The sequence below is a fragment of the Balaenoptera acutorostrata genome, chromosome 6 (genome assembly GCF_949987535.1).
Source record: "Balaenoptera acutorostrata chromosome 6, mBalAcu1.1, whole genome shotgun sequence".
Classification (NCBI taxonomy): domain Eukaryota; kingdom Metazoa; phylum Chordata; class Mammalia; order Artiodactyla; family Balaenopteridae; genus Balaenoptera; species Balaenoptera acutorostrata.
The window spans coordinates 112,574,005-112,588,654 of record NC_080069.1 but is presented as its reverse complement, the minus strand read 5'-3'; the positions used below and the strand labels follow the sequence as shown (position 1 = coordinate 112,588,654).

Here is a 14,650-nt window from a genome sequence, read left to right as displayed (position 1 = left end):
AAAAAAGCTTTTAAAGAGTTTTGATTCTTATAATGTATCTGGAAAATTCACGTTCATGGAAGTTCATTCCCCAAGGACATGGTAAAATGAGCCTCCGCTGCATGGGAATCACACTCAGCCACCTGGGCTTCTTGTGGTTGCTGTAGTTTTTTTCTTTTTCTTTTTTTTAATGTTGTGTTCGTTTCAGGTGCACAGCAAAGTGATTCAGTTATACACACACACACACACACATATATCTATTCTTTTTCAGATTCTTTTCCATTACAGGTTATTATAAGATATAGAATATAGTTCCCTGTGCTCTACAGTAGGTCCTTGTTTATTTTATAGATTGTCGTATGTATCTGTTAATCCCAAACTCCTAATTTATCCCTTCCCCCCACCTTTTGCCCTTTGGTAACCATAAGTTTGTTTTCTATGTCTGCGAGTCTATTTCTGTTTTGAAAATAAGTTCATTTGTACCATTTTTTTAGATTCCACATATAAGTGATATTTGTCTTTCTGTGTCTGACTTACTTCACTTAGTATGATAATCTCTAGGTCCATCCATGTTGCTGCAAATGGCATTATTCCATTCTTTTTTATGGCCGAGTAATATTCCATTGTATATATGTACCACATCCTCTTTATCCATTCATCTATCGATGGACATTTAGGTTGCTCCCATGTCTTGGCTATTGAAAATAGTGCTGCTATGAAAATTGGGATGCATGCATCTTTTCAAATTAGAGTTTTCTCCCGATATATGCCCAAGAGTTAGGATTGCTGGATCATATAGTAACTCTATTTTTAGTTTTTTAAGGAACCTCCATAATGTTCTCTATAGTGGCTTGCAATAATTTTTTAAAAATAGGCAGTGGAGATACACACATATATAAATGCCCATATGATATTAATGCATATATATAATGACTAAAACAAATAAAAACAGCACAAAAAGATGTACAGGGACAAGTAATCTCCCTTTCACCCCTGTGTTTCAATTCTCCAGTCTGTCCCCAGAGGCAGCTATAGTTTCTGGGTTTTGTGTGTTCCTTTCAAAGACAGTCTGTACACATACATGAATTCTTACATATGTGTGTATCCGCTAACCGGCACTCTACTTTTCACTTAACGCTGTTTCTGGGAGGTTGTTGCGGGACATGTACGTGTCAGCTGGCCTCAGGTTTTTAATGGCACCATTGTCATGACCTTATGCGATGCACTATAATGACGTAGAATATTTCCGTTTACTTAAATGGCCCCCAGTTGATGCATTTAGTTTGTTTCCAGTTTTCTGTTACTACATAAAGTGCCGCAGGGATTGTTCTTGTACACGTATCTTTATGCACACGTACGAGTACATCCTACAGGTCAAATTACTAAGTCAAAGGGTATATGCATTTTAAATTGCAATCAATATTGCCAGATTGCCCTCCCAAGAGGCCACACCAATTTTCAGTCCCACCAACAGTGTGTGAGAGGGCCAGATCCTCCCCCATCCTCCCCAACAAGGCTTGTTATCAAAACGCTAACCTTTGCCAGTCCGTGGGTGAAAAAAACATGGCAGCATCTCATTACAGATTTAATTTGTTTCTCTTACGAATGAGGTTGAGAAGCTTTCTTCTGTGTTTCAAAGTCTTGAGTACTTCCTCTCCTACAAACCGGCTGCTCGTGTTCTTTGCCCATTTTTCGGCTGGTCTTTTTCTTGTTGATTTGCAGCATCACTTTGCAGATGAAAAGAATTAGACTTCTGTCATATCTTTTTGCAAAATACGTGTTCTATACGGACCATTTTTTGGCAGCCAACTGTCTCTGTACCTCAACAGATTCTCCACAGGCTGCCAGAGTGGTCTTTCCGAAATGCCACTCTGATGGTGTCACCCTCCTTCCGAAAGACACAAAACAGCTTCCTGCCACCTGGATCCAGCTCAAACTCCCCACTTGGTTTGGGGGACCTGCCCATTTGGGGCCCAGCTTTCTCCCAGCCCCAACAAAAGGCCCACCACATGCAGCCGTGAGGGTTGTGCACTGTGCAGGGGGCAGTGACACCCAGGGAAGGACCTTGGGGGCACCCCCTGGAGGTGAGCAGCGGAGCAGCCCGCCGAGAGGCTGCCTCTTTCTCTGGTGAACCTGAGCTCAGGACTCGGCACACTTTCGACCATTCCTCAAAGCCCCATCTCTTCCATTCCTCCAGGGCTACGTCCAGGCTCTTCCTTCTACCCCAGATGCGCTCCCTCCCTTGTGGCCTGGTAAGCTTCCTCCTCTGCAAAGCTGACCCCACTTTCGCAGGCTGTCTTGGGTCCCCCCGCCCCAGCCTTTGTGTGTCCCTTTAACCCACTGCAAGGTGATTCTCCCTCTAGGGGAGGGCTGTGTGCATTCACTCCTGGATCCCACCCCCGGTCAGAGGAGGTGCTCGGGAAATGTGTGTGGAATGAATAAATGAGGGAATGAGTGAAGGCAACCTTCTTATATTTTTTAAAAAACTTTTTAAACTGAGGCAGTATAGTTGATGTACAATATTACTGATATATAAGTTACAGGTGTACGATATAGTGATTCGCAATTTTTAAAGGTTATACTCGTTTATAGTTATTGTAAGATATTGGCTATATTCCCTGTGTTGTACAATATATCCTTGTAGGTTATTTTATACATAATGGTTTGTACCTCTTAATCCCCTCCCCCTGTATTGCCCCCTCCCCTGCCCACCACCCACCCACTGGTAACCACTAGTTTGGTCTCTGTATCTGCTAGTCTGTGAAGGTGGCCTTCTGACTGCTGAACCCAGTGGACATGAGGAGTGAGGGGTGAAGACCCAGTATCCCCTCAGCCTTCTCAGCCTAATGTAAAGTTGTGCATTTACCCGATAGGCTGTTTTTTCTGTATAAATATCCATTAAACACTTTGAAAAATGCAAATTAAAAAACAAAGCAGGGCTTCCCTGGTGGCGCAGTGGTTGAGAATCTGCCTGCTAATGCAGGAGACACGGGTTCGAGCCCTGGTCTGGGAAGATCCCACATGCCACGGAGCAGCTGGGCCCGTGAGCCACAGCTGCTGAGCCTGCGCGTCTGGAGCCTGTGCCCCGCAACGGGAGGGGCCGCGATAGTGAAAGGCCCGCGCACCGCGATGAAGAGCGGTCCCCGCACCGCGATGAAGAGTGGCCCCCACTTGCCGCAACTAGAGAAAGCCCTCGCACGAACCGAAGACCCAGCACAGCCAAAAATAAATAAATAAATAAATAAATAAATAAAATTTAAAAAAAAAAAAAAAAAAAAAAAAACAAAGCAGCAGACTGGCTCTTCCCAGGTAATTATAATAGACCCTGCAAGTCTGCACGGAGGCCGTTTTATTTAGTAGGTCTATGGCTCTTTCCAGATTATAAATGAAAGCCCTTCAGGGAGCAGGTTATTCTCCCTCCCCTAAATTCCCCAGGGTGGGGGGCATTGCAAGAGGACGCAGTCGGCACAAACACCGCTGCCACGGGGCTCGCACAGGGGAGCGGGGGCCCAGGGACCCTTCCTGGTCTGTAGGGGCCAGTGAGATGTAGGCTGTAAAGCAGCTCCTTCCTCCTAAACCCCAAACCCTCGCTGCCAGCCCCCATCTGGGCCAGCCCTCCAGCCCTCCGCCAGTGGGGAAGGTACCCACAGCTCCCCAGCCCCGCGCCATTCCCCCGGGGCGCCTGCAGGACTTCCTGCTGCTCCGGCCACCTCCACTGCTCCGTCTGCCATCGGTCCTTCCCCTGCATCCTGGGGACCTTTAAACGCGTGAGTCAGATAACGAGCCTCACAGCTGCACTTCCCTGCCTGGCTCCTGTGGCCCCTCTGGATTCCCGTGCCCTGTGCCCTGTGGGGGTCTGTACCTCTGCCAGCCCTGCCAGGGACCCTCTGACCTGGCTAAGGCCTGCTCAGCTGGCTCCCCCCTCTCCCGCCTCCCCCTCCCCCCAGTCATTAGCTACTGAGCACGTTCCCCGGGCCAGCACCGTGCCAACCCTGGGGAGGCGAGGATGCGAGCAAAACCAGACATGGCCCTGCCCACCTGATGCTGTGAGATGGACGGGGGTTAACTAAGAGCAGAGAGGTGAGCAGAGCAGAGAGGAGGCAGCACGGAGGGAGGCCCTGCGCGCAGATCCGGCTCAGAGAGCGAGGACAGCGTGGGCAGGGGAGGCTGGCAGAGGGCCAGCCCTGCAGGCAGCGCAGGCCACCCTGAAGATGTCCTCCTTGCCACTGGAGAGTGTTCGGAGGACACTGTGATCGGGGCTGTGGTTGGAAAGATAACTGAGCTTAGGATTGGAGGGTGGACCACGGAGTGGGACGGTGTGCAGGGATCCCGGCAACAGGAAGCTGGCGGCGGCCCCGGTGATAAGGCGCCATGAGAATTGATGGCGCTTCTCATGGCAGTTATTTAATGCCCTCTCCCCTCCCTCCAGGAGGGCAGGGCCTTGTCCATCCCGTTGGCAGCCCTGGCAGCACCTAGCACACAACTCAGTACATAGTAGGTGGAATGTTCTGGGAATGAATGAACGAATAACAGGTGAGAGAGGGAATAGTAATCAAATAATGGATTTAACAGGTGGGGAAACTGATGCTCTATGTCGTGGAGCCGTGTGTCACCTGGGTGAGCTGGCGACAACCCCAGCACGGGGCAGCCCTGAAAACCCTGTCCCCTCCCACCTTGCTCACAAAGACCTGTTTTCACAACTTGTCATTTCCCTACACGCCCACAGGCAGGGACACACACTGCACCGCTAGATAAATCTGGGCCACTTTTCAGCATCGTTTAACGTCCCCGGGAAGGTTGGATCACATGGCATCCAGCAGCAGCCCATTAGCTGACAGGCTGAAGCATATCATATTGAATTCCACAGCCCGCGGAGCCCATGAGACGCTGTGCTGCTCGGAAATCTGCACTGATTTATTAGAATGCAATTGTGCTGCTCATTTCCTATAATGAACACGTTGCCCCCCTCCTCTTGCCAGGACTGTTTCCCCAAACCTCCAGTGGGAGTGGGAGGACCTTGAACTCACTCCCTGTCTATAGCTTGAAAGGAAGAGGGGATGACCTGGAAGGGAGATTGTAGGGGGGCAGGGACCAGTGCTGGGGGCTGACTTTGAGTGCTGCTTGCAGAGAGATGGTCTGAAGGCATTGTGCTGTCCTCCTGCCCCCCCCCCCAGCCCCCATCCTGTGTCTCCCTGCTCCCCCACCCCCGCCCCTGTGTCCCCTGGCCCGTGGTCACAGCTGCAGCAGGACCTATGGACAGGCCAGCCAGGGACTCAGCTGCTGATGCCCACAGCCTGGCCAGGGCACAACGCATCTGCCTCTGCCCTACCTCCCGGGACCCCACGGGCCTGAGCTTCCGCCTTCGGCACGTGTCACGCACCCTGACCACTGCTCTGTACGAGCTAAACTGGGACACATCACTATATGGTCAGGACACTCAAGATGGCGGCTCTCTTGCTCTCTGTAGATCCCCTGCTCGACCAGGCCCTGCTTCTCCTACACCCTGTCACGTGAGCATCGCCACCCCCTTCCCCAGCTAGAGATCCTTCTGGTCCTTAGGCTAATGGTCGTTAACCCGAAAAGCGGTGAGGGAGGGGCCCCAGCCGCTGGTTTCCCTGGTGACTGATGAGCCAACCTGACGTCAATTGCCCTATAAACGGCAGCCTCCTTCTCCCTCAAGTAGTCAAGATGGCTGCCACGTCCTGCCTACTGCCCACGGCGGGGTGTTGCTCCAGGATCCTCTGGTTCGAACGTGTAAGACACTTTATCCGATTAACCATTGATGTCTCTGGCTGTTTCCAGGCTCTTTCTTCGGTCTCATGGCTGAGCAACTACAAGACTTGCAGGCCTGCGGGGTGCAGCCCAACAGCTGTCAGCCAGGAAGCCGAGGAAGCCGAGGAAACTCCTGTGAACGCGGAGATGTTGGAAGGTAAGGACGGGGAACCGAAAACTGTGGGGTGATCGGGGAGGTGCGGGGGCCGTCCGCTAGCACTTGGGGCGCTGTGACAGCTGACCACTGTGAGAGGTGTCTTTATCTTCCGCTATACTGACGTTGTTCTGTTAACATCACTCTCCAGTTTATAAGTAGCAGCCCCGTGCGCCTGGCTCATCTGACTGCACGGCGATGGCTGGAGAGTACAGACACAGTGTACAGACCTGGCATAGCTGTCAAACACTTAGGCGTTCTCTGGTTGGGTAAGACGAGATACCCACACCCTCCACCCCTAAACAGCTACAGACACAGGCTTTAGGGATATTAACTCAGAGGCAGGCTTGTGGCCAGTTCCCCGGAAAGCCCTGGTTGAGGCCTGTGGCAATGGCAAAATACTAGAGTACCCTGGGGCTTCTGGTCCCAGCTGCGGGAGGGGGCGGAGCTATATGCAGCCTACGGTGTGTTGTAACAGGTGGAAGACATTACAAAAGGCCTACCCATGTTGTTGAGCAACGCGGAAACCCACCACTGGGGGTCTAGAACAGCTGTGTGTGACATATGGGACCCCTGTGAATATCACTAGTGACCAAGGGACCCACGCTGAAGTTGAGGAATGGGCCGCTAAGAATGCCACACGCTGCCGTTTTCACCCGCCCTACAGCCCCACTGCTGCCGACCTAACTGAAAGGCTGCTGGACCAGTTAACCGTAGAGATGGGAACCTGCTCTCAGCTGTGGATCGGGAGGCTGACTCAAGCCCAGGAACGATCACTGAGCATCCCAGGAGCCATCGTCCCCGTGCCTACGCTATGTTAACCCAGAGCCAACAAGTCCCCATCCGAGTACAACTCTTGACCACCAAAGGGCCGTCGACAACTATTGGCCAGGACGATAACTCACTTTTGCCCTTGCCATCCGATCTACCCCCGGGGAGCACATTGTAAGATGGCCCTGGGGCTGTCAGGTAAGTCCCTGGTGATTTGCGTTCCCTGCCCCGTGGGGAGTAGGACAGATTTTTGCCTGCTGGAGAAAGCAGCACTGTGTTAGCCCTGCGGTCGATTGTTATGTGCTTGTTACGTGACATGGCACTGCAGGCCAGGGCGATGACCACGGGGAGGGGTGGTGTTATCTCAGCATGCTGTCACCGCTCGTATTTTGCTCAGTGGTCACGATCTCCCCTGTATCGTGCCTGTTACACATCTTAGGTCCCTAGTCTGGGCGGAAGGAATCTGGTTACGGACTGTGCAACAGCGGCTGCCTCACTGCGAAAGGAGTCTGACTGTTGGGTCTCCAGCGAGATGCCACTGTCGTCCTGCTCTGGACTCCCAGGAAAAATTGACCGGATAAGTGCCTGTCTTACCCCTGATACTCGTTAGGTGCTGCTGTCTGTATCGCACGTGTGGTATCTGGTCGCAGTGCCCCTCTACATACCGGACCCCAGGGATATTGCGGAAGAGGGGCCACCCAGATGGTAAGGGTCGCGCAGAGGATGTAGGGGTGGAGTGTGTGGTCAGGCCACTCAAGATGGCGGCTCTCTTGCTCTCTGTACCTCCCCTGCTCGACCAGGCCCTGCTTCTCCTACACGCTGTCACCTGAGCATCTTTACCCCCTTCCCCAGCTAGTAATTGTTCTAGTCCTTAGGCCAGAACGGCTCCACCTGCTAGTTTCTTAAAGGGAAACATCTGCCCTCGTGATGGTGATGGTCATTAACCGGAGGGGTGGTGAGGGACGGGCCCCAGCCGCGGGTTTCCCTGGTGACTGATGAGCCAACCTGACATCAGTTCCCCTGTAAATGGCAGCCTCCTTCTCCCCTGAGTAGCCAAGATGGCTGCCATGTCGTGCCTGCCATCTGCTGTACACCGTGGGGTGTTGCTCCAGGACCCTTTGTTTTAGACGTGTAAGATCCCCTGTCCAATAAACCACCGATGTCTCTGTGGCTGTTTCCAGGCTCTTTCTTTGGTCTTGAGGCTGGACAACTGCAAGGCTTGCAGGCCTGTGGGGTGCAACCCAACACATACGCACACTGATAACAGACCACCTGGACAGAACCACGCTCAAACACATCCCATCCCAACGTGTAGGCTATACCTACCCACATGGACCCATGCCACACCCATCACAGCTAGTGTCCCTGGCTCTCACACCTACACACACACATGTTTGCACACACGCTTCTACATGCATTTTGAATTTCCAAGCGGCAGGTAAACTTTTGTGATTAATTCCTACTATTATTGCTCTGTGGTCAAGAAATACGACCTTTCCTTTTATGAACCTACTTTGTGCCAAGCATCATGTTAGGTGCTAAGTGTACAAAGTTGAATAAACTTGGACCCTACAGCCTAATAACAGAAAACAAATTCACCTCGACAATCTGCTGTGACACCTGATGCAGCAGAATCACAGCACTTATATTTTCTCAATATATTTTTCTCTACTTAGGTTGATTCCTTTTTTGTTTCTATTACCTAAACACTGTTAGGCCAAAAACATATTTTCATTGCTGTACTCATTTGCTTTTCTTGAATTACTAGTTCGAATGGGCATATTCTCACCTATTTACTGTCCATTTGTATTCCTTCTTTGTGACTTGCCATTTCATATCCTTTGCCTGCTTTTCTGCTAGTATGATTGTTTAATTCTCCAGATTTCCAATTATTTGTCTTTTGCAATATTCTTAGATAATTCTTCAAGCCGAAGTTCTAGCATGGACCACGACTTTGACTTTTAAGCACACGTGTTCTGTTTTTTGCTCTTAGCAATGATATGCTTTAATCCCAAGTTTTTCTTTTCAAAGTCCCTCCTTTTTCTTAGCAGCACACTCCCATTTATTGAAGAAGCATCATTTGAGTTACTTCAGCATCATTCAGGACCTACGGAGAGACTTCCGCAGACTGGTACCCTAAGGCTTGGTGTACCGTGGAGAGCAAAGCAAGACTCACTGCCAGCGGAGACGACAGTCCAGGAAGGAATCTCCCTGGGAATTTGCCCTCCAGGTTGGCATGCTTGTCCGTTCCTCCATACAGGCTGTGCCCCCACCCCCTCCCACTGGGGGCAGGGGTCCGGGAGCAGCTCCACCTCCCCACCCTCTGATCTCAGGCGTCGCTCAGAACACTTGTTAAACTTCAGATTCCATGGATTTGGAAATATAGATGCAAACTCATGATTTCTAAAATGTGTATATATATGTGCACATGTATACATCTTTGAATGTATATTTGTATACACACACACACACACAATACATTTATTTCCTAGCTCTGTCTGCTGAAAAGGTCAAGAAGGAAGGATATTCTAGCAGCTCTCAGCTCTTGGTCTGTAATTCCATTCCCCAGAGTTCCTCAGAGAAATGACTAATCCCAGAGCTGGGGCAGGGTAGGTACATGATGAGCCTGGAACATCTTGTGAGGCTAGAAAGTAAGGGAATGTTCAAAAACCACATTGAGGGCATGTCACAGGACATGGGCACCGGCTTGGAGGGGCTCCCAGTGGCCAAATCTGGGAGTGTTTGAGCACCAAAACAATCAAGTAGAGTAATGAATTATAAGCCCATAAAAACAGACATTTATGAGTCCACACTGATAATAGATAAGCAAATACATAGGAAGAATGGAGGACCTTTGCTACAGTAAAATTCTGAGTCAACCAGTGAAGTGGAAGAAATGCTAGAACTGGAAAGCCATCCTTTGCAACCATCCTAGTAAAGACTGGATCACTCAAGAATCATTAAGGGTTGCTAAATCTAGTGGGATGTTTTGGCAATGAGCAAGATATTTGTATGATGTCAGACTATCTCCCCACAGACTGCATATTAGCTGCAAGCAAGACCAAAAAACAAAAACAAAAAAACCCCAGTAATTATACAGTGGAGACATTGGGCCACACCCTGATCAGGTGATCAAAATTAACATCTCCAGGGAGGGATAGACAGGTGTCATGTGCCTCCAGGTGTATTAGTCTAAGAAGGACTCAATATATGCTCTCTGCAGTATTTTGGCCAAGAATGAATAACTAGAAACTAGTCACAAGGAAACATCAGACAAATGCAAAACTCTATTTTTATTTAAAAGGGCAGGTGGGGGTTGGGGGAGGAATGGTTGGTCGTATTCTTCCAATGTCAATGTCATAAAAGATAAAGAACAGTCATAGAAATGTTCCAGATTAAACGAGGCTAAAGAGACATGACAGCCGAATGCAATCTCTGACCCCAGACTGGATCCTGTGCTGGAGGGAAAAAATAGTATAAAAGGACATTATTGGTTCTACTGAGAATGTTGGAATGTGAATATTAGATGAGAGAAAAGTCTATAACAGTGTTAAATTGAGGTGGGTAACTATACTGTGATTATGTAAGAGAATATCTCTAATCTTAGTAAATATTCGCTGCAGTATTTAGGAGTAAAGGGCTGTGGCATAAGTCACCAAAATAGCAGTAAATGTTAAACATTTATGTTGAATACATGACTCTTTTAATACAAATTCAGTAACAGTGCAGTATAACTGTACTGTTCATGAGAATAAGATCAGGGCTTGGGTGCACTGTGGGGTATGCTCTGGAGACTGGCTCTTTCCCTGGCCCGGGGGCTGGTCACCATCCACACTGTGTGTACAACCTCACCAGGTTGTCCAGATTTGAGGTCTCCTGTCCATCTGCCTCTCCTGCTACCCACAGGCCCACTCTGTTAATAGCTACCAACTGGTGTCTGGGAAAGCAGTTTCAATTTTGTATATTTATTGTGTATTCAGCCACTTTACTGAACCAGGAGCATTTTTTGGTTGATTCCCAGGGAAACTCTAAGAAGATGACCCTAACTTTTGTCTTCTCTTTCTCAATAGTTTAGTTAGTTTCTTTCCTGCCTTTTTGCCTTGAAACGCAGCAGAGTCCTGCATCTAAGTCTGTTTCTTACCTCATTGGGAATGGCTGTTATGTTTTACTCTTAAGGATAATGTTGGCTAGTGGCTTGAGATATTCTATTTTTCAAATATGTTTTTATTACAAAAGCAAAAGTATGGTCAGAAAAAAGAAACTTAGAAAATACTGATTAAGCACAGAGATGGGAGGGGGGGAATAAAAAGCCATTTATTATCTCTAGGTTAGTGTTTTGTTAACACCTTGGTATATATCCCTAATAATTATTATTTGAAGATTTTATTAGAATAATCATTATTGCTACCAGAGCAGGTAGCATTTATCTATTATGTATCAGTAACGGTGCTAAGTTTAGGGGTGACAAGCATTATTTCAGCAAATCCTTACAGAATACCTCTCTATAGTGTAGATACTGTTATCCCTACTTTACAGTTAAGGAAACTGAGACTGAGAGGACTTTCCCAATTTACCTAAGATCATAGGCAAATCAACAGTCATTAAGGCTGAAACTCAGGTCTCCCTTATGCCCAAGCTCTGGCTCTTACATACACTACTATCTCCTAATCCAGACCTTTTTGCAAATAGATTTTTTAAAAACTAAGCTAGAATCCTTCTGGACATATGATTCTGTTATCAGCTTTTACACCTAATGTATTATTAACATCTTTCAATGTCATTTATTATTCTTCTACAAATGTAATGGCTGTGTAGCGTTTTATTATATGGATATGTTTTATTTATTCTTAAATGGCTCCATATCAAAACAAAAAATAAAAACTGGTCATAAAATATTCAAACAATAACAGGAATATAAAGTAGAATGTGCAAGTCCTCCCTTCCACCCTGCTGAGCACCATTCCCTGGAGGAAGTTACTATTAATAGTATATGTTTGCTTCCACATAGTTCTTCTATGTAACTTATTATATGTGATGTAATTTATTTAATTTTCTTTAAAGGAATGGGTATACCAATCTACTGCTTGCCTTTCATACATAATATATGATGAACATCATTCCAAATCTATCCATCCTTTTTTAATATGATTTTAAAAATTGAACGATAATTGATTTACAATACTGTTAATTTTAGGTGTACAGAAAGTGATTCAGTTATATGTATGTGTGTGTGTGTATATATATAATATGTATAAATTCTTTTTCAGATTCTTTTCCATCGTTGGTTATTACAAGGTATTCAAGACAGTTGCCTATGCTATACAGTAATATATATATATATATATATATATATATATATATATATATATATATCTCATCTTTATCCATTCATCTGTTGATGGACACTTAGGTGGCTCCCATGTCTTGGTTTTTGTCAATAGTGCTGCTATGAACACTGGGATGCATGTATCTTTTCTTTTTTTTTAAATTTTTGTAGTTGAAGTATAGTTGATTTACAGTGTTGTGTTAGTTTCAGGTGTACAGCAAAGTGATTCAGTTATACATATAAAATATATATACATATATATAATATTCATTTATTTATATAATTTCTTTTTCAGATTCTTTTCCATTATAGATTATTACAAGTTATAGAATATAGTCCCTGTGCTATACAGTAGGTCCTTGTTGCTTATCTATTTTATATATAATAGTGTGTATCTGCTAATCCCAAACTCCTCGTTTATCCCTCCCCCACTCCCCTTTCCCCTTTGGTAACCATAAGTTAGTTTTCAGTATCTGTGAGTCTATTTCTGTTTTGTAAATGAGTTCATTTGTATCATTTTCTTAGATTCCACATAAAAATCATATCATATATTTGTCTTTCTCTGTCTGACTTACTTCACTTAGTATGATAATCTCTAGGTCCATCCATGTTGCTGCAAATAGCATTATTTCATTGTTTTTCACGGCTGAGTAATAGTACATTGTGTATATATACCACATATTCTTTAACCATTCATCTGTTTATGGGCATTTAGGTTGCTTCCATGTCTTGGCTAATGTAAACAGTGCTACTATGAACATTGGGTGCATGTATCTTGTCGAATTAGAATTTTCGTCTTTTCTGTATATATGCCCAGGAGTGGGATTACTGGATCATGTGGTGACTCTATTTTTAGTTTTCTAAGGAACCTCCATACTGTTCTCCATAGTGGCTGCACCAATTGACATTCCCACCAACAGTGTAGGAGGGTTCCCTTTGCTCCACACCCTCTCCAGCATTTATTATTTATAGACATTTTTGATGATAGCCATTCTGACCAGTATGAGGTGATATCTCGTAGTTTTGATTTGCATTTCTCTAGTAATTAGTGATGTTGAGCATCTTTTCATGTGTCTGTTGGCCATCTGTATGTCTTCTTTGGAGAAATGCCTATTTAGGTCTTTTGCCCATTTTTTGATTGGGTTTTTTTTTTATTGAGTTGTATGAGGTGTTTGTATATTTTGGAAATTAATCCCTTGTCGGTTGCATCATTTGTAAATATTTTCTCCCATTTCATAGGTTGTCTTTTCATTTTGTTTATAATTTCCTTTGTTGTTATCCATTCTTTTTAATGCACAATTAAATGCACTTCTTAGTCACATTTGGCTCTTGGCTCGAGCAACTGGGAGGATGGCAGAGCCATTTTGGTGGGTTAGAGAATGAAGGGAGGAACAGGTTTTGGGGTCATATCAAACCTGATGCCAAGTGGACACAGGCCCTGTGAAGGGCTCAGGGAGCAGTGGAGCTGGGTATAAAAATGTGGGAGTCGGTGAGCAGAGAATGGATGGTATGTAAATCCACGGCAATGGCCCCTGATGCCGAGGAGGAGCCACGCCTGGAGAAAGGGTGTGTGCTCTCCAGTTCTCCCCAATCCCCACCTCTCCCTGTTGTCTCTCAGCACTGGGTCTGAGTGTCCTCTGATGTGGGCCTGCTTTAGTCACTCACATTGCTGCCAGGTCACTGAAGCTTTGTGCTTTGCCTCGTCAAGGGGTGTTCAGAAAAATCACCCAAACTTGGAATTAAGGCAAAAGGAGACCAGCTTGTCATCCCAGTGTCCCACTGGAATATCGTTAAGAGGACCACCCCGGGACTATTCTATCACCTGGGAGAATACAGCTTTATTTGACTTGCCATTCACTACGTATGTATGTACATAGCGTGTGTATTACATGTTCACTTGTGGATTTTTGTCACCCACATTGCTTGTGGTTTTATAGCCGTGTAGGGCATTAACTAGTCTTGACTGTAGCCAGAGAACAGCACATGATCATGCTGATTAGTCTCAGTGTAACCTCACCGTTTCTTACCAGGATCTCTCGCTGAGACTCTCCACCAGGAATTTTCAGGAACAACAGACTCTCTCTGCTCTCCAGAGCCATGGTTCCCATCTCCTCACTTAGGCCCATGTACTCAGCCACTGCTTCCTTCCCCTGGGCTCCTGGCTAACGCCAGCACGGATCCACACAGCTCCGGTATGTTTGGGAATTATGACACTGTGCCCTGGAGGGGCTCTTTTTCCATCCATTGTGCTGGGTTCTTTCATCCTGAACACTTGAGTTCTTCCTTCAACTCTGGAAAATATGCTTTTATGATTCCTTTGATCATTTTCCCCTTTCCTTTTCTTTTCCCTCCTTTAGGAATTCCCAATAGTTGGATGTTAGATATCCTGGATTGAGCTTCTAGATTTTTTTCCTCTCACTCCCATTTTCTTTTTTTTTAAATTTATTTTATTGAATTACATTTGATTTACAATTTGTATTAATTTCTACTGTACAGCAAAGTGATTCAGTTATACATACATACATGTATATATACATACATATACATTCTTTTTCATATTCTTTTCCATTGTGGTTTTTTTTCTTTTTAATGCAATATTGTCTTTAATTAAGTACAAAGACTTCCATTCATGTTGCCTAGAGATCATT

At 46.0% G+C, this 14,650-nt stretch overlaps 1 protein-coding gene across 2 annotated transcripts in view; it reads left to right on the top strand.

The window, feature by feature from the left end:
* Positions 1–7,698, top strand: part of TTLL11 (tubulin tyrosine ligase like 11) — a 274,872-nt gene extending 267,174 nt beyond the window's left edge. Inside the window, exons 9-11 of one of the 2 annotated variants that reach the window (XR_009008679.1) lie at positions 5,782–5,908; positions 6,573–6,874; positions 7,116–7,698. Coding sequence is in view for 1 of the 2 variants with exons in the window: in XM_057548845.1 (XP_057404828.1) it covers positions 5,447–5,489; positions 5,782–5,806 (68 nt within the window). In the remaining variant the exon portion in view is untranslated. Of the gene's footprint in view, positions 1–5,446; positions 5,490–5,781; positions 5,909–6,572; positions 6,875–7,115 lie in introns of those variants that run through there. The other variant, XM_057548845.1, reaches the window with a different exon arrangement.
* The last annotated feature ends 6,952 nt before the right edge of the window (positions 7,699–14,650 follow it).